This window comes from Pristiophorus japonicus, chromosome 14 (genome assembly GCF_044704955.1).
Source record: "Pristiophorus japonicus isolate sPriJap1 chromosome 14, sPriJap1.hap1, whole genome shotgun sequence".
In the NCBI taxonomy this organism is placed as follows: domain Eukaryota; kingdom Metazoa; phylum Chordata; class Chondrichthyes; family Pristiophoridae; genus Pristiophorus; species Pristiophorus japonicus.
The window spans coordinates 118,138,618-118,157,655 of record NC_091990.1 but is presented as its reverse complement, the minus strand read 5'-3'; the positions used below and the strand labels follow the sequence as shown (position 1 = coordinate 118,157,655).

At 43.0% G+C, this 19,038-nt stretch overlaps 1 protein-coding gene across 1 annotated transcript in view; it reads right to left on the bottom strand.

The window, feature by feature from the left end:
• The window catches only part of eif3m (eukaryotic translation initiation factor 3, subunit M), a 55,651-nt gene that overhangs the window by 21,548 nt on the left and 15,065 nt on the right, over nt 1-19,038 (bottom strand). Inside the window, exons 5-7 of the mRNA XM_070899546.1 lie at nt 17,253-17,347; nt 953-1,036; nt 658-757 (exon numbers count right to left, since the gene is read on the bottom strand). Of these exons, the coding sequence (XP_070755647.1) occupies nt 658-757; nt 953-1,036; nt 17,253-17,347 (279 nt within the window). The remainder of the gene's footprint in view (nt 1-657; nt 758-952; nt 1,037-17,252; nt 17,348-19,038) is intronic.

The window sequence follows — 19,038 nt, the reverse complement described above, 5'->3', positions numbered from 1 at the left end:
TCGGAAAAATGCCAGGAGAGATCGGGCTGTGAGGAAGAATGGCAGGAGAGATCAGAGAAATGCCGGGAGATCAGACGGAGGAAAAATGACGCGAAGTGGAGCATTTCTCAGATCCTCATGATGGTGTGGCAGATGTTATTTTTAAAAATTGGGACCCGACAGTTATACGCAAAATGCTTCTGCGCAGCTTCCGGTTCATTGGCAGGAGTCACTCCGATAAATGTATGTTGTTGTAATTTCACCTCCCATTATGAGACACCTGAAGTAAAAAACTGAAAGCTATGAACAAAGACATTTTTCCCAAAGCACTTAATAAGTAGATGACGTGGAATGACTTGACCTTGTATTATTCCTCGGTATGGGAGGGAGAAGAGAGCAAGAATGACTCTAGCTTGACCTAGCTCTTGTACCTAACCTGTTGTTTACAGACAAAAAGCTTTTGCTTTTAAAATGGAAAAAAATGGACACAGTTGTTTTTTCATTTTACATTCGGGATGATAGAGGACCGCTGATCAGCTACAGCAATGTGGTGTTAGAATATTTTGCCAGAGTTTTCCCTTTCATTTTCTGACAATTGATACGAATGAATGTACATAAAAATCTCCTTTAATTGGTGTACAATGAACAGGAATGGAGACATTATGTCAGACCACTCACATCATGAATGAGCTCGCCTTCCAGGAATCGAACGGGTTTCAAAGCAAGAAGATGGTCAAAAAGAAATGTGTTTTGATCCTTCAACGCTCTTACAATGCACCTGTTAGAAAGAAATTCAACACAGTATTTATCGCTGTTTACGCTGCAGAATACTCCACTTAGCTAGACAATTCCCAATAACTTAGATAATCTATAACTGCATCAAGTACATTTTTTTTTTGCAGATCAAAACTACTTGAAAGGCAACTAATATTTAGTTAGTGCAAATTGAAACACTGCATATAAATTACTTTACCTGTGAGCATCAACTCTTGCCTGCGAGGCGTTGTCTTCTGTGTAACTTCCCAGCAATTCCACCATTATTTTAGCAGCGGGATCACTGTCAAAATTTAAATACATAGTTGACACCAACAAAGAACTAAAGCACTCTTCATTTACTTAATTCTATTTAGAAAATCATAAAAATTTACAGCATGGAAGGAGGCCATTTTGGCCCACTGTGTCCACGTCGGCCGACAAAGCTATCCAGCCTAATCCTATTTTCCCGCTCTTGGTCTGTAGCCCTGTAGGTTACGGCACTTCAAGTGTGTCTCCAAGTACTTTTTAAACGTGGTGAGGGTTTCTGCCTCTTCCATCCTTTCAGGCAGTGAGTTCCAGATCCCCACCACCCTCTGGATGAAGCGATTTCCCCTTAAATCCCCTCTAAACCTCCTACCAATTACTTTAAATCTATGCATACTGGTTGTTGATCCCGCTGCTAAGGGAAATAGGTCCTTCCTATCCACTCTATCTAGGCCCCTCATAATTTTATACACCTCAATAAGGTCTCTGCTCCAAAGATAACAAACCCAGCCTATCCAATCTTTCCTCAGAGCTGAAGTGCTCGTAAAATATGAGGGCAGATTGCATAAACTTGGTTTGTATTCCCTCGAGGGCGAGGGGTGTTTAAAATGGTAATATTTGATAAAAGCTAATCCCTCTGGTGGGGGAAATCCAGAACGAGGGGGCACAATCTTACAACTAAACAGCCAGGCCAGCGTGTGTACACAGAGTGAAATCAGGAAGCATCTCTTCTCACAAAGGATAGTGGAAATGTGGAATCCTCTCCCCCAGAAGGCTGTAGATGCTGGGTCAATTGAAATTTTCAAGAGCGAGATCGAGAGATTAGGTAATGGTATTGGGGGATATGGATATGGATTGGCGGGTAAATGGAGCCATGCACAGATCAGGAATCAGCTAATGGAATGGTGCAGAACAGGTTCGAGGGGCTGAATGGGAATGGCTTCCTCCTGCATCAGCAAATCTCTGGAGGCACTGCTCACAGTAAGTCAGAAAATGTGCAGTTTTACAAGGAAAGGAATATTATACCATTCAAAAAAAACATTCGGATACTATTCTGCTAAAGTCAAAATATGCGTCTCTTAATACGACAAAGCCTAGTTTCTGTTGTGAAGCACTGGGTGAGTTTGTAGAGGCCAATTTGGAGGTTGTAGACATTCTGGCTCCAGTATTGTGTGTTCTTCGTGAGTTACTTTGCTTCTTTTTATTTTGAAACTAGACCCCCTCTCTCCCACCCACCATCTCCCTCCCTTTCACCTACCATCTCCCCCGCCCACCCTCCTCTTGGCTCCGCAGCAACGCCCGGGGAAGCTCCATCCCATCCACCGCTGCCTCCTCATTGGAGCAGAACCAGTGTTAAACTTTTAAAATTTGTGTCATCGCTCCCTGCCCTAATGGGTTGTGAGACCGGGCGGGCGCTGATCGCCCATTGGTCGGTGCAACTGTCACACAGTCCGGGCCACGTGCTCCCCACCCCAGGACAGACATTTGACGGAGAAACATGGTGAACAGGAAAAATACGTTTTTTAAAATACTATTCACTATAAAAACACAATTAATGAGATTGTTGCTTTCTTAAGAAAAGTAACATCTTAAAATAAATATTGAGAATTGATCTGTTGTGAAAACTGAACAGGCTAAAATTTTGCGGCAATATTATGCTGATGTCTGAAAATCTTTTTTCCTATTCTGTATTATGTGTTATTTGGTCATTTAGTTAATGCAATGCTCCCTTGTTATACTTGTAGCTTTGGCCCCACTGCACTAAATTGAGATGTCCTAATTTCTATCACTTAGCCATTCACTTTCATTTAAAATCATTGCCAAAATATCCAGGGGGAAAATGCGATTTTTTTTAAACTCGGCGAGTTGTTGTGATCTGGGCTGCCTGAAAGGGCGGTGGAAGCAGATTCAATAGTAACTTTCAACAGAGAACCGGAGATATACTTGAAAAGGAAAAGTTTGCAGAGCAAGAAACTAGTTGGGCAGCTCATTCAAAGAGCTCTTTCGAAAATGGGTTGAATGGCCTCCTGCTGTACTGTTATCATTCTATTTCACTTCTGTTGCTACTTTTTACATTGGCCGCATTTTTCAGCATAGTGCAGTTACAAAATGCCATGGTACACTTGCTCAGTATGTGTCATCTAGGAACAGCAGATCATTTAGCCCCTCCAGCCTGTTCTGCCACTCAATGAGACCATAGAAACACAGAAATTTATATTGCAGAAGGAGGCTATTTCGGCCCATCATCTCCGCACCGGCCGACAAAGAACCGCATGGCCCTTGGTCAGCAGCCCTGAAGGTTACATATAAACCTATGAAACAATGAACAATGGCGGAAAGGTAAAGAGCACCCAGTCCACCCCACACAACCGCGAAACCCCTTACACTGAAACATTCTACATTCCACCCCAACCGGAGCCTTGTAATCTCCTGGGAGAGGCAAGAACCAGATAAAAACCCAGGCTAATTTGGGGAAAAAGATCTGGGAAAATGCCTCTCCGACCCATCCAGGCGATCAAAACTAATCCAGGAGATCGAAACTAATCCAGGAGATCGAAACTAATCCAGGAGATCACCATATTCAATTCCCTGCAGTACTTACCATCATATCTGCGCTGGCCAAAAAGAGGCTGATCTGTGACCCAATTCCATATACCCGCCTTTGTCTCATATCCCTCAATACCAATGGTTAACAGAAATCTCAAGATTTAAAATTATCAATTGATCTAGCATCAATTGCCGCTTGCGGATGAGAGTTCCAAACTTCTACCACCCTTTGCATGTAAAAGTGTTTCCTAACTTCATTGCTGAAAGGCCTGGCTCTTCATTTTTAGGCTACGTCTCCATGTCCAATATTTCCCAACCGGCAGAAATTCAATCAGGTGCGTCAGGCAAGATCTATCCTTTACAAATCCATGCTGGCTATCTCTGATCATCTGAAAATTTTCACAATCTGTGGGATAACTGCTGGCAGGCAGCAACGAGCGCAACACAGCAAAACAAAATCTAGCCAATTTTGTGTCAACTAACAAAACGGATCAATGTAACAAGAAAACTTGCACTACAATATTAAACAGTTTCAACGTACAATACACTGAAGACAATCTAGGGGCAGTGAATTGGAACACTTGCTTGTAATTCTACAACACATCCTGTGGAAGCTGAAATGTAGGCCTGCTTACAAAGGATTTAGATCCTTACAGGTGCAAGCTACAGTATTTTCAGGCCCTCAGAAAGTTGCTTTAATGTTTAACCCAGTATGTGTCATCTCAGACAGCACCGAAAGTGAGCATTCCAGAAAGACGGGCTTTCGCTCCCACAGTGCCCAGCCCGATCTCCACTCGACACTACTACGCGACGGCAAATGTCACAACATCGCTCCTCACAAGTTTGCCATTGGTCTAGCAAAGTAGAGGCCATTTCACGCCCACACTGAACTGGCTCATGACTTGTGCAAATCCCAACAAACTGAGCCTTTATTCATCGTGTAACCTTGATTTTTAAATTTTTATTTATTCGTTCCTGGCGTCGCTGGCAAGGCCGGCATTTATTGCACATCCCTAATTGCTCTTGGACAACTGAGTGGCTCGCTATTTCAAAGGGCAGTTAAGAGTCAACCACATTGCTGTGGGCCTGGAGTCACATAGGCCAGACAGGGTAAGGACGGCAGATTTCCTTCCTTAAAGGACATTAGTGAACCAGATGGGTTTTTACAACAATCCGGTAGTTTCATGGTCGCCATTACCAATACCAGCTTTTTAATTCCAGATTTATTTAATTAACTGAATTTAAATTCCCCAGCTGCCATGGTGGGATTTGAACTTGTGTTCTCTGGATCATTAGTCCAGGCCTCTGGATTATTAGTCTAGTAACATAACCGCTATGCTACCGTTCCCAATGCCAAGGACAAGGCTGGAAAATGTTGCCCGTAGAATGTAAATCAAGGTCCGGTGTGTGAAGCAAGGCGAGAGACTGCCTGTCCAGAGTCTCTCACTCCACTCCGCTCCACTTTCAGGCCAATCCCTGACTCGGTATTGAGGATGGCTTTACATTCTAGCTAATGTAGGAAGGAAACAAGCAAAATGTGCTGTGTGTTGATGCTACAGTTCTGGCCTAACTGTAGCAGCTGGTATCTAAAACCCAGCAACTATCTGAAGTTTTTCCTAAATAATCGAGTCACATTTTCAAATGTTGTGTTTAGTGCGGGCACACTGGACTAAACCCAATGGGCCAGATTCTGCTGTAACAGGGTCCCACACAAGAGATTAATGTGCAAAGTTAAAACACATGGGATTGGGGATAGTGTGCTGACGTGGATTGAGAACTGGTTGGCAGACAGGAAGCAAAGAGTAGGAGTAAATGGGTACTTTTCAGAATGGCAGGCAGTGACTAGTGGGGTACCGCAAAGTTCTGTGCTGGGGCCCCAGCTGTTTACATTGTACATTAATGATTTAGACGAGGGGATTAAATGTAGTATCTCCAAATTTGCAGATGACACTAAGTTGGGTGGCAGTGTGAGCTGCGAGGAGGATGCTATGAGGCTGCAGAGTGACTTGGATAGGTTAGGTGAGTGGGCAAATGCATGGCAGATGAAGTATAATGTGGATAAATGTGAGGTTATCCACTTTGGTGGTAAAAACAGAGAGACAGACTATTATCTGAATGGTGACAGATTAGGAAAAGGGGAGGTGCAACGAGCCCCGAGTGTCATGGTACATCAGTCATTGAAGGTTGGCATGCAGGTACAGCAGGCGGTTAAGAAAGCAAATGGCATGTTGGCCTTCATAGCGAGGGGATTTGAGTACAGGGGCAGAGAGGTGTTGCTACAGTTGTACAGGGCCTTGGTGAGTATTGTGTACAGTTTTGGTCTCCTAACTTGAGGAAGGACATTCTTGCTATTGAGGGAGTGCAGCGAAGGTTCACCAGACTGATTCCCGGGATGGCGGGACTGACATATCAAGAAAGACTGGATCAACTGGGCTTGTATTCACTGGAGTTCAGAAGAATGAGAGGGGATCTCATAGAAACGTTTAAAATTCTGACGGGTTTAGACAGGTTAGCTGCAGGAAGAATGTTCCCAATGTTGGGGAAGTCCAGAACTAGGGGTCACAGTCTAAGGATAAGGGGTAAGCCATTTAGGACCGAGATGAGGAGAAACTTCTTCACCCAGAGAGTGGTAAACCTGTGGAATTCTCTACCACAAAAAGTTGTTGAGGCCAATTCACTAAATATATTCAAAAAGGAGTTATATGTAGTCCTTACTACTAGGGGGACCAAGGGGTATGGCGAGAAAGCAGGAATGGGGTACTGAAGTTGCATGTTCAGCCATGAACTCATTGAATGGCGGTGCAGGCTCGAAGGGCCGAATGGCCTACTCCTGCACCTATTTTCTATGTTTCTATGGGGTTAATGAAATATGCACTTTGTATGGTTAAGGGGAAAAGAATATAACAGATTTGTTTAAACCTAGGTTTTAGCTCTTTAGCCCTAGGTCACTGCAAATCTTAAACATGTCATCTTTTTAAGTCTGCCAAATACCTGTAACAATGTTATTCGTAGCACTGTGCAGGGATAACATGTTGTCTTTCAAAAATAAAGAGAAGCTCCTAAATGTTTTCAGAAAATTAACAGAATGCACATATGTCATCGTAATTTGCATTGCATTCAATCCCAAAATTCATCTTATTTTACAATACTATTGGAAACTGATGCGTTAAAGACCCACTACACACCCAGAATCAGTGATTGGATTAACAAGTTACTGTAAAGTAGGATTTGATCCTCAAGAATTTTACCACGCTACGAGCGAGGATCATTTCGCAAACAAAAAGGTTTGTTTTTTAAGTACCCATTACTATTTAGGCAGTAGGAATCAGATTCAAAAGTAATACTGAATGAACTCGTATGTTTGTTGAGACTCAAATACCATAAAAGGCAAATAAAACTGCAAACTCAACTTGACACAAAAGAAATCATCAATGCTATAATTTACTACACATTTATCTTCTCACTCTGAAAGTGAACTACGGCAGTTGAAAAATAGCAGAAAATAACACTTAAAATCTTTTTAATTAGGTTTATTGATTTAGATAATCGCTGCACTCGAAAACTGGATCAAAAGTCCACTAAGTGCATGACTGGTCTGCTCATTTCAGTGCACACACTTGTAATCTTGCCTCATTATTCACTCAGCAAAACATCTGCAAGTGTGCAGAGGTTCACCCTTTAGACACAAGAAATAAGGCCACTTTTCCTGTGTACTTTTAAGACTTGCTCTGAGTCACTTCCTACGACAGGCAGCTAATTCATACTTCATCATGATATTTAAGCGGCTTAATGTTTTCTTCAATAGGTTTTGCAGCTGCCTTTCAAGAAAAAGAACTGGCACTTCTGTTGATTTAAAGCTTTTTTTCTTTTAAAAAAAAGTACAAATTTATCTCCTGCTAAAAACCAGCACTTTTATGCATCTAATTTGTTACAATCTAGGGCTGCCATTTTGGAGTGCCTTTCAAGGAAACTAGATTCAAATGTCCCAGGATCTGACATGGCGGCTAGTAACAAACTGCAGAAGGCATAAATTGTGTTCTATGTTACCCAGCTGGGCCTTAAGATGCTGGTTTAAGTATGCTGATCAAAAGATTAAAAAGATCAAAACTACAAAGTGAAAAATACAAGAACGCATAGATCAAATTTTATAGGAAGTGACAGCATCCCTCGAGAGAGAGACACTGAAGGAGATCAAAATAATGGAAAAAATACAAACTGGGTCCGTTTTTAATTTGGGATAGTGAGTTGACACTAAAATATCGCTGCTATGGGATTAAAAAAATACATACCTTGTCTAAACAAGAATCACCGCACAGGAGGCAGCCATTCGTCCCATCGTGCCAGTGCTGGCTCTTTGAAAGAGATGTCCAATTAGTCCTCCACGCCCCTGCTCTTTCCCAAAAACACAGGCAACTCTACCAAATGAATGGGTTGCCAGCACAATGACCCCAACGACAGAAAGCAAACCTCTTTCCGAGTTATTCTTGGTGGTCAGCTAACTTCACACATTGAAGGGAATCATCAGCAATTGCTGCAGAACCATTTCAAATACCAATCGTCCCACATCCTCTTGACAGATTGGGCAGGAGAGCTTTAACATGGCATCAGCATTACACCATGGGTGAGGTTTCCAGAGCAGCAAGATTTCTTGCCAGGGCTCCCAGAATATGTTGGTTTTGAGCGTAGTAAAATATGACAATGTGCAATGGGCAGAGATCAGAAGAAAAAGGTGCATGGGACTAAACCTCACTCATTGCAACAGTGACTACACTCCTAAAGTACTTTGTTGGCTGCTATAGAAATGTAAGTCTTTCTTTCTGAATGCCTAGATTGATTCCTGGGATGAGAAGGTTGTCCCTATGAGAGATTGAGTAGATTGGGATTACACTCTCTGGAGTTTAAAAGAATGAGAGGTGATCTCATTGAAACATTTCAGATTCTGAGGGGGATTGACAGGGTAAGTTGCAGGGAGGACGTTTCCCCTGGCTGGAAAGTCTAAAACTAGGGGGCACAGTCTCAGAATAAGGGGTCGGCTATTTAAGACTGAGATGAGGAGGAATTTCTTCACTCAGAGAGTTGCAAATCTTTGGAATTTTCTGCCCCGGAGGGCTGTGGATGTTGAGTCTTTGAGCATATTCAAGGGCGAGATCGATAGACTTTTGGTCTAGGTGAATCAAGGGATATGCAGATAGGGCGAGAAAGTGTTGAGGTCGATGATCCACCATGATCTTATTGAATGGCGGAACAGGCTCGAGGGGCCGTAGGGTCTACTCCTGCTCCTAATTCTTATGTTTAACTTCAGTGATTTGGAATTGTTCCCCGAGCACGACCACACTCTTCAGATAAACTTAAATGACAATGCTGCTTTCATCAATTGTCAGATTTTAAGCTTCATTATACACATTTATCAAATTTCATCACCTAACAAATTAGTCAACTTCCAACCTTGCAAGAAATCAATCAACCGTAGGTAGACGGTTAGCACTAGTAACAACTTGTATTTATATAGCGCCTTTAACGGAGTATTATGCGATAAAAATTCGACACCGAACCGCATAAGTAGAAATTAGCGCAGGTGACCTAAAGTTTGGTCAAACTTTTGGTCAAAGTAGTATGTTTTGAGGAGTGTCATAAAGGAGGTAGAGAGGCAGAGAGGTTTCAGCAGGGAGTTCCAGAGCTTGGGGCCGTGGCTGGATAAGGCACGGCCACCAATGGATGAGAGATTATAATCAGGGATGCTCAGGAGACCAGAATTAGAGGAGCTCAGACATCTCGGGGGGGGGGGGACACTACAGGGATAGGGAGGGGAGAGGCCATGGAGGGATTTGAAAATAAGGATGAGAATTTTGAAATCGAAGAGTTGCTTAACCAGAAGCTAATGTAGGCCCGCGAGCACCGGAGTGATGGGTGAGCGGGACTTGGTGGGAGTTAGGACATGGACAGCCGAGTTTTGGATCACCTCTAATGTATGTAGAGTAGAATGTGGGAGGCCAGCCAGAAGTGCGTTGGAATAGTCAAGTCTCGAGGTAACACTGAGATAACAAAAATCTATCAATCCCAGCTTTGCAATTTTCAATTGACCCCCGGCTTCGACAGCTTTCTGGGGGAAGAGAGTTCCAGATTTCCACTATCCTGTGTGTGAAGAAGTGCTCCCTAACATCACCCCTGAACAGCATGGCTCTAATTGCAAGGTTTATACCCCCCATTTTTCCTCCACCAGAGGAAATATTTTCTCTCTACCTGATTAAATCCTTTAATCATATTCAACACTTCAATCAGAGCACCCCTTAATCTTCTATACTCAAGGGAGTACAAGATAAGCAGTCTTCATACCCATGAGCGATAACTGGAGATAAAAGATACACCTTTTAAAAACTCTGTGCCAGAAAACTATGGCAAAAGGAAAGCTGCCTATATTGATGTTAAACTAGAATATTGTTGTGTCAATGAAGAAAGAAAAGGGAGGGAGGGAGGGAGGGAGGGAGGACCTTTCACGATCACCGGACGTCTCAAAACGCTTTACAGCCAATGAAGTACTTTTGGAGTGTAGTCACTGTTGGAATTCTCTACCGCAGCAAGTTGTTGAGGCCAGTTCGTTAGATATATTCAAAAGGGAGTTAGATATGGCCCTTACGGCCAAAGGGATCAAGGGGTACGGAGAGAAAGCAGAAAAGGGGTACTGAGGTTGAATGATCAGCCATGATCTTATTGAATGGCAGTGCAGGCTCAAAGGGCCGAGTGTTTCTATATTGCGGTAATTTGGGCCCAAGTTTGCCCCTCCGGTTAAAACTGTGCACCTACCAGAGGTGCGCCGACTTTGTAGACGAAAAACGGCGTCGAAAACTTACCTCGGTATTTTCCCGCTCCTTGGAACGTTGTAGGCCTTGGCGTGGCGCAGCACAATCAGTGGGGAGTGGAGCCAGGTCCCGGTGCTGAAATAGTGCCGGGACCTCTGCACATGCATGCTAGAGTGAGCCCGCATGTGCAATAGCTCCTCGCCCCCAGAATCTGTGCGCGTGTGCTGCAGGCTGTGTGGGAGGGGCCCAAAGCACGCCGCCCCTAGCCCTGGCCGAATGGGTGCCCTCATCGGCGGCCAAAATGTGCAAAGCTTGCTAGAGACTCTGCCACAGTACCCAGCTGCTAGTGTTTTTCTGCAGTAAAGCCTTGCTGAAGGTAGGACTTCTGTTTTTTTATTTGTTTATTTATGAAGAAAGAAAGAATGCGCCTTTTACGATCACCGGATGTCTCAAAACGCTTTACAGCCAATGAAGTACTTTTGGAGTGTAGTCATTGTTGTAACTCCTCCCCCCCTCTGGCTACCTGCGCTGATTTCTTAACTCACCGCAAGATTTTTCTGTACGGCCACAATTGGCCACATACACTGGCCTAAGATAGTTTGGAGTAACTTTTAGCTGCCTAAATTTTAGCTGCCTAAATTTGCTTAAAATAGACATAAGTGGCTGATAAAGCCCCCTTTTGAAAAAAAACCTAAAAAAACCCTAACTAACTCACTTACACCGGAGCAAATTAAATGGGCAGAATTGCAATTTTTAAGATACTCCAAAATAATCTAGTTGCTCAAAAAAAAACGTTGCAACTTGTGCCCAATATCACTGCTCGTCAAATCAAGCAAGTTGGAGTGCCGACACACAGCCAGATAAGCGATCCAACTCCTGACCACACTGGAAACTGGAGTGTGAAATCTCAGCAGCTCGGGTTTCAGACTCAAACTGTAAATCTTTAACCACAGAGTAAACAAAGTCTGCAGCGGTGCAGGTACCAAATTCTTCCTTCCCATCATGGGTAATCTTGTAATGTGATGACGTCAGCGCACCACAAGTCTTGAAAACCAGCTTAAGAGGAAGTGAGCTCAGATTTGGAAAAAAAATGCTGGTGTAAAACAGCTCTTAAAAAGTCACAGCAAATTTGGAAACACTCCTAATTAAGGACTGAACTGCTCTCCTGTTGTCCTGCACTAAGTTTCTGTATGATCTACAGGGAGATATTCTGGACTGCGTTCAAACAAAGTAACGCTTCGTGTGCACCAGATGAGTGATAAGCTGCTCCAGCTTTGCTCTTATTTCAACCCTTTGATGTGTAACTGTTTCGCAACACACCACATGCTAGGTTATCCCGTATGTAAATCAAATATATATTCAAACCAAGTCGAAACGAGGGAACATTATTTCCAGAACTTCCACCTACACAGAGTTTAATTGGCGGGGGAAATCACTGTCCAAGAACGGTCTGGGATTGTGCAAAGATTTAGAAGTACAGGTTCTTCTTGAGCAACCAGATGAAGCCAACTGGTTAAAAACTTACTCTGACCGATGAGCCCAGGCATATTTATCAGCTTTTCTATCCATGTAAAACCTTCACCGAGAGGGACCAGCTTTCAGAGTTGCCGCGATTCGCCTCTTATGAACTATTGGGCCGGAAATTGCAGCCTCACTGGCTGCGTACGAAGTGCGCACACACCCGGCGAGGCTTCGCAAAAGCCTGTTCTCTCGGGGCGCGATGCACATGCGCCGAAAACCAGCTTTTCCGACCTTTCAAAATTTCTATTGACAGATCCTACACAAGGACATCTGCGGGGCAGAGATTGCGCTATTTGCCCAACTCTGCCCAGCGAATGTCCTTCAAACTCTTACGCCTGGTAAAAGCAGGCGCAGAGCTTATTTTTTTACCAGCTAAAGACTTTTAAAACATAGAAAAATTAAATGTAATCATTCATTTTATATTAAAACCCTGTCAATTAAGGTTACGTTTATTTTTAACTATTAAAACACATTTTTTTTAAAATTCAACATTTTATCTGAATAAAACATTTAATTAGTTTCAATTTCAATTAATTTTAAATATGTGAGGTGTTTTTTTTTAAATTTATTGTGTTGCTTCTTGTTTTTGGGGGTTATTCTCATTGATAGTATTGGGAGTCCGAACAAGCAGTGCTCCCATTATTATCAATGAGAATACTAGATAGTGATTGGTGGTCCAGACCCACTTGATTCCAGGATATCTGGAAGACATTTTCCATATGCTGCACAGCAAATGAAGGCCTCAGACTCCCACGCTTCTCCAGGACCACCGGGTATTTTCATAGATTTTTTTCCGGGTCGGAGGTGTTCGTCTGAAGGAAGCCTCCAACCACAATTTTCCCCCCATTGTGTTTTCTGTACTGATGAATAAAGGGAAAATTATTTTTTCTTTTAAAATGTAGATTTACCAATTTAGTCCCGGTCAATATTCAGCAGAGAGGGCAAGTGCAGTTTGCACCCAGGCCTTTGACTATCCAGCTCAGAGAGTGGGCATCACTGGGCCGAGATAGCCACATAATGCACCTTGTGACTATCACACATTAGTTTGGGCTATCACATCCTCCTCCGATAACTTTGTTATGGCCCGCCCCCGCCCCCCCCCACCCCAAAAGGGGGGCGCGTTCCTCAGTTTGAGGACTAACCAGTCCCATCTGCATTGTGATGGACAAAGATCCCATCTTTGCATAACTTTCCAACTAAAAAGAGACTGCGTGGCAGAGGTCTGGTTTAGAGAATCTGCAGTCTCCCGACTTGCTGATCAAGAACCTTGGCCTTCCCTCTTAAACCCCCCCCCCCTCAAATTTTGATTAATTTGCATGGTAGCTTTCTATTTTAATGTATTAAGACCCCCTCCAAAACTAATGGGGGGGGGGGGGGGGAAGGGGGGAAATTCAAAATTATGAAAGGTTTCGATGGGTAATAATAAATTGTTTCCATTAGATGGTGAATTGATAGCAACTTGGCATAAGTCAGGGTTACCATTAGATGAATGAAGACTTGCATTTGCATAGCGCCTATCACGACCACCAGACGTTCCAAAGCACTTTACAGCCGATGAAGTACTTTTTAAAGTGTAGTCACTGTTGTAATGTAGGAAACGCGCCAGCCAATTTGCGTACAGCAAGCTCCCACAAACAGCAATGTAATAATGACCAGATTATGGCAATATTTATGGCAATGTTGATTGAGGGATAAATATTGATCAGGATACTGGGGAGAACGCTGCTGCTCTTCTGCGAAATAGTGCCATGGGGTCTTTGATGTCCAACTGAGAAAACAACTGAGAAAACAGATGGGGCCTCGGTTGGAGACCTCCCACAATGCAGCATTCCCTCAGTTCTGCACTGGAGTGTCAGCCTGGATATTTGTGCTCAAGTCTCTGGGGTGGGAATTTAACCCACAATCTTCTGACTCTGAGGCGAGAGAGCTACCAATTGAGTCACAGCTGACACACCAGGGAGAGATTAGATTTGTTTTTACTGACGGGGGGTATTAGAATGTAGAATGCTTTACCACAAGGGCAGACTATATCATTTCATAGGGGTTTGGATAAGAATTTAAAGCAGTTCAGGGAAAATACAGAAGAATGTGGTGAGAGTATGTGGCTCCACTTGACCAACTAACAGCAGCACAGGTGCGATGAACTGATGGACTCCCGTCTATGTTGCAATTTCACGATTCCATACTGTAGGTCGTATCTGTATGAAATTATTGGGGTCGAAGATATATACACATATACTGGCCCAGGATCCGAGAATGTGGAAACATTCAGGTGTTCTAGGATTTCGCTGAAGCTCCATCTGGTATGCCAGTGCTACAGTACGGGGTTTCTGCCACTACAGGCATGGGAATAGAGCTTGGCCAGACTGTGGTGCCGGAGCACTAAGATTTATTGCACAGGTCCCAGAGCCATAGCTTTTCTGAAGGCTCTGGCTGCAATTTTCTACCCCATAACTCATGTTTATTTAAAGTTATGCGAATGAGAACTTGCGCATCCACAGTAACCTGCAAAATCAAATATTAAGTCGTATCTTCACCACATTCTTCTGTATTTTCCCTGAACTGCTTTAAATTCTTATCCAAACCCCTATGAAATGATATAGTCTGCCCTTGTGGTAAAGCATTCTACATTCTAATACCCCCCGTCAGTAAAAACAAATCTAATCTCTCCCTGGTGTGTCAGCTGTGACTCAATTGGTAGCTCTCTCGCCTCAGAGTCAGAAGATTGTGGGTTAAATTCCCACCCCAGAGACTTGAGCACAAATATCCAGGCTGACACTCCAGTGCAGAACTGAGGGAATGCTGCATTGTGGGAGGTCGAAAGGTATGAAGGTTACAACCATTATTAACTCATCTATTTGGGGAACATATTTAAAAAAAGGTTTCAGTCCAACACTCTAGACCAACATTCATCTTAAGGTGCATGTTCGTGCACACACCCGTCGAGGCCTCACAAAATTCGGTTTTCGGGGCACGTTGCCCATGCGCCAAGAACCAGCTTTTCCGATCTGTCAAAATTTCTTTAGTCAGATCCTATGCATCCCCGCAGGAAGGATATTTGCAGGGCAGAGATTGGGCTATTTGCTCAACTCTTGCCCAGCGAATGTCCTTCAGACTCTTACGTCGGGTAAAAGCAGGCGAATAACTTACTTTTATCAGTGTAAGAGTTTTAAAACATAGAAAAATTAAATTACATTATTTTATTAAAAACCCTGTCCATTAAGGTAAGTTCATGTTTAACCCTCCTCAATACACATTTTTTAAAAAAGCTAATTTTTTTTCGAAAACATTTAATTATATTCAATTTCAATTAATTTTAAATAAGTGAGGTTTTTATTTTTATTTATTGTGTTGTTTCTTGTTTTGGGGGGTTATTCTCATTGATAGTAATGGAAGCCCGTACAGAGTTCTCATTATCACTGAGAATACTAGATAGTGATTAGTGGTCCAGACTCACGTAATTCCAGGATATCTGGAAGACATGTTCCGTATGCTGCACAGCGAATGAAGGCCTCAGACCAGAATCCTACGCTTCTCCAGGATCACCGGGTATTTTCGTAGATTTTTTCAGGTCGGAAGTGTTCATTCTAAGAAAGCCTCCGACAGCAATTTTCACCCCATTGTGTTTTCTGTACTGATGAATCAAGGGGAAATTACTTTATCTTTTAATATGTAGATTGACCTTCTAACTTTCCCAATTTAGTCCAGATCAATATGCAGCAGAGGGCAAGTGCAGTTTGCGCCCAGGCCTTTGACTATCCAGCTGAGAGAGTGGACAAAGCTTTGCACTGGGAGATCTCTCACTGTGCCGAGACAGCCACATAATGCACTTCCTCTGACTTTGTGACTCTTGCACTTGTTAGTTTGGGCCATCGCATCTTCCTCTGATAACTTTCAGTCCTTGGCTCCTAATACTATACAATGTTCCCTTTAAGCTGTGCGCTGCGCAGTGCTCTGCAGCTCCTGCTCAGCCGGCTCACAGGTCTTTAAATAGGAAAAACCGTGCATGCACGATATTTTAACAAGTCTGCGCACCCAAACATTTTTTATGGAGAACATCACCCTCGAGCCTCTTCCGCCATTCAATTTGATCATGGCTGATCTACATCTTAACCCCATCTACCCACCTTGGTTCCGTAACCCTGAATACCCATGCCGAATAAAAATCTATCAATCTCAGTTTTAAATTTTCAAGTGACACCAGCACCCCTCCCCCGCCCGACAGCTTTTTGGAGGACAGAGCATTCCAGATTTCCACTAGCCTGTGTGTGAAGAAGTGCTTCCTGACATCACCCCTGAACAACCGAGCTCTAAATCAGAGCTAAGCTCGAGCAGCTCATCGATGTCATCTCACGCAGGAACTTTCAAAGCTTTATGGCGAGGGATTTGAAAGGAAAAGTCATTAGAAAGACAGGAGACGGTCTGTGAGAATGCAAAACAGCAGTCGTGGCTCAGAGACCCAACGGGGAAAGCTGGCAGTTATGACATCCAGACAGAAAGGCGGATGGTGCAAAGAGGCCTATCTCAAGTGCTTTAATTGTTTCCTGCCAATGGCTGTACACAGCAACTGCTTCCCCCAATATTAATAGCCTTTACAGTTACTGTGGACAGAGTAAACTGACGTACTAATGTAATAGATACATTGAGCAGAACCCCCAAGTACCACACTGATGTCCTTGTGCAAGCACAGTCAGTCATTCATAATATAGCAGTTACTGGAAAAGTATTTGTTTAGCTGGCAATGTTCAATTAGTTTAACAGACAAAGCAAAATAGCAACAGGAGGCAGCCATTCAGCTCCCTCAAGACTGTTCTGCCATTCAATTAGATATCTGTATCTTAAAGACTTGCATTTATATAGCGCCTTTAATGACCACCGGTCGTCTCAAAGCACTTTACAGCCAATGAAGTACTTTTTGGAGCGTAGTCACTGTTGTAATCTGGGCAACGTGGCAGCCAACTTGCGCACAACAAGTTCCCACAAACAGCAATGTAATAATGACCAGATAATCTGTTTTTTTGTTATGTTGATTGAGGGATAAATATTGGCCTGCTTTTCTTCAAAATAGTGCCACGGGATCTTTTACATCCACCTGAGCGAGCAGATGGGACCTCGGTTTAACGTCTCATCCGAAAGACGGCACCTCCGACAGTGCAGCGCTCCCTCAGCACTGCGTTGGAGTGTCAGCCTAGATTTGTGTGCTCAAGTCCCTGGACTTGAGCTCACGACCTTCTGACTCAGAGGCGAGAGTGCTATCCACTGAGCCACAGCTGACAGATAACTCCATTTACCTGCATGAACCTCAAAAAATCTCAAGGATAGAAAACATCAATCAAGTGCAATGTAACCAATACATTTTTCTTAACTAAATTTAATATGTGCCGATACCTTTTCTTGCAGTCCACCAGTGCTTCATAAAGTAATCGCAGTACATGATGTTTCTTGTCTACGCTGAGGTTCCAGTCTGTTATCCATTTCCGAACCTAGGCGATAATCATTAACTTCTTATTCACTGATTTTTGACATTGTGTTCATCATGTAGACCACAAGCCTGTGACAGCAGGTGCAATGACAGCCCACTCGAGAAACTTCTACCACATCTTACCTCGGCAGCCAATCTAACCAGCAATATTCAACACATTCACAATATTTTTCAGCGATTGATGATTTATCATAGGCATTATTGATACATAGCCAACATACCGGCGGGGGTGGAGGGAGAGAGCAGATCTGTGCAATAGTAAGTAAATCACTGATCCATTAATACTTTCTGTCCCAGTATAAATGTCAATGTTAAAAATGGTTGCTTCAAAACTAGCAACAGAGCTTCCTTCACTGGTGTCTCAATACAGTAACGGTGCATTACAAAGTGCATGTACATGGTTTAGCGCACACACATAATAAAACAACTTGTATTTATACAGCAGCTTTAACGTAGTAAAACTTCCCAAGATTGGGAAGCTTTTAAAAGCCAGCAAAGTATGACTAAAAAATTATTAAGCAAGGGAAGATAGACTACGAAAGTAAACTAGCACGAAATATAAAAACAAATATCAAGAGTTTCTATAGGTATATAAAAAAGGAAGAGTGGCTAAAGTAAATGTTAGTCCCTTAGAGGACGAGACCGGGGAATTAGTAAATGGGAACATGGAGATGGCAGAAACTCTGAACAAATATTTTGTATCAGTCTTTACGGTAGAGGACACTAATAATATTCCAACAGTGGATAGTCAAGGGTCTACAAGGTGGGAGGAACTTAACACAATCACAAAGGAGGTGGTACTCAGTAAGATAATGGGACTAAAGGTGGATAAATCCCCTGGACCTGATGGCTTGCATCCTAGGCTCTTGGAAAGTAGCGGCAGGGATAGTGGATATATTGGTTGTAATTTACCAAAATTCCCTGGATTTTGGGGAGGTCCCAGCAGATTGGAAAACAGCAAATGTAACACCCCTATTTAAAAAAGGAGGCAGACAAAAAGCAGGAAACTATAGACCAATTAGCCTAACATCTGTGGTTGGGAAAATGTTGGGAGTCCATTATTAAAGAAGCAGTAGTAGGACATTTGGAAAAGCATAATTCGGTCAGGCAGAGTCAGCATGGATTTGAGATGGGGAAGTCATAATTGACAAATTTTCTGGAGTTCTTTGAGGATGTAACGAACAGGGTGGATAAAGGGGAACCAGTGAATGTGGCGGATTTGGACTTCCAGAAGGCATTTGACAAGGTGCCACATAAAAGTTTACTGCACAAGATAAAAGTTCACGGGATTGGGGGTAATATATTAGCAAGGATAGAGGGTTGGCTAACTAACAGAAAACAGAGTCGGGATAAATGGTTCATTCTCGGGTTGGCAATCAGTAACTAGTGGGGTGCCGCAGGGATCAGTGCTGGGATTCCAACTATTTACAATCTATATTAACGACTTGGAAGAAAGGACCGAGTATAACGTATAATGTTTGCTGACGATACAAAGATGGGAGGAAAAGCAATGTGTGAGCAGGACACAAAAAATCTGCAAAAGGACATAGACAGGCTAAGTGAGTGGACAAAAATTTGGCAGATGGAGTATAATGTTGGAAAGTGAGAGGTCATGCACTTTTGCAGAAAAAAATCAAAGAGCAAGTTATTATTTAAATGGAGAAAAATTGCAAAGTGCTGCAGTACAGCAGG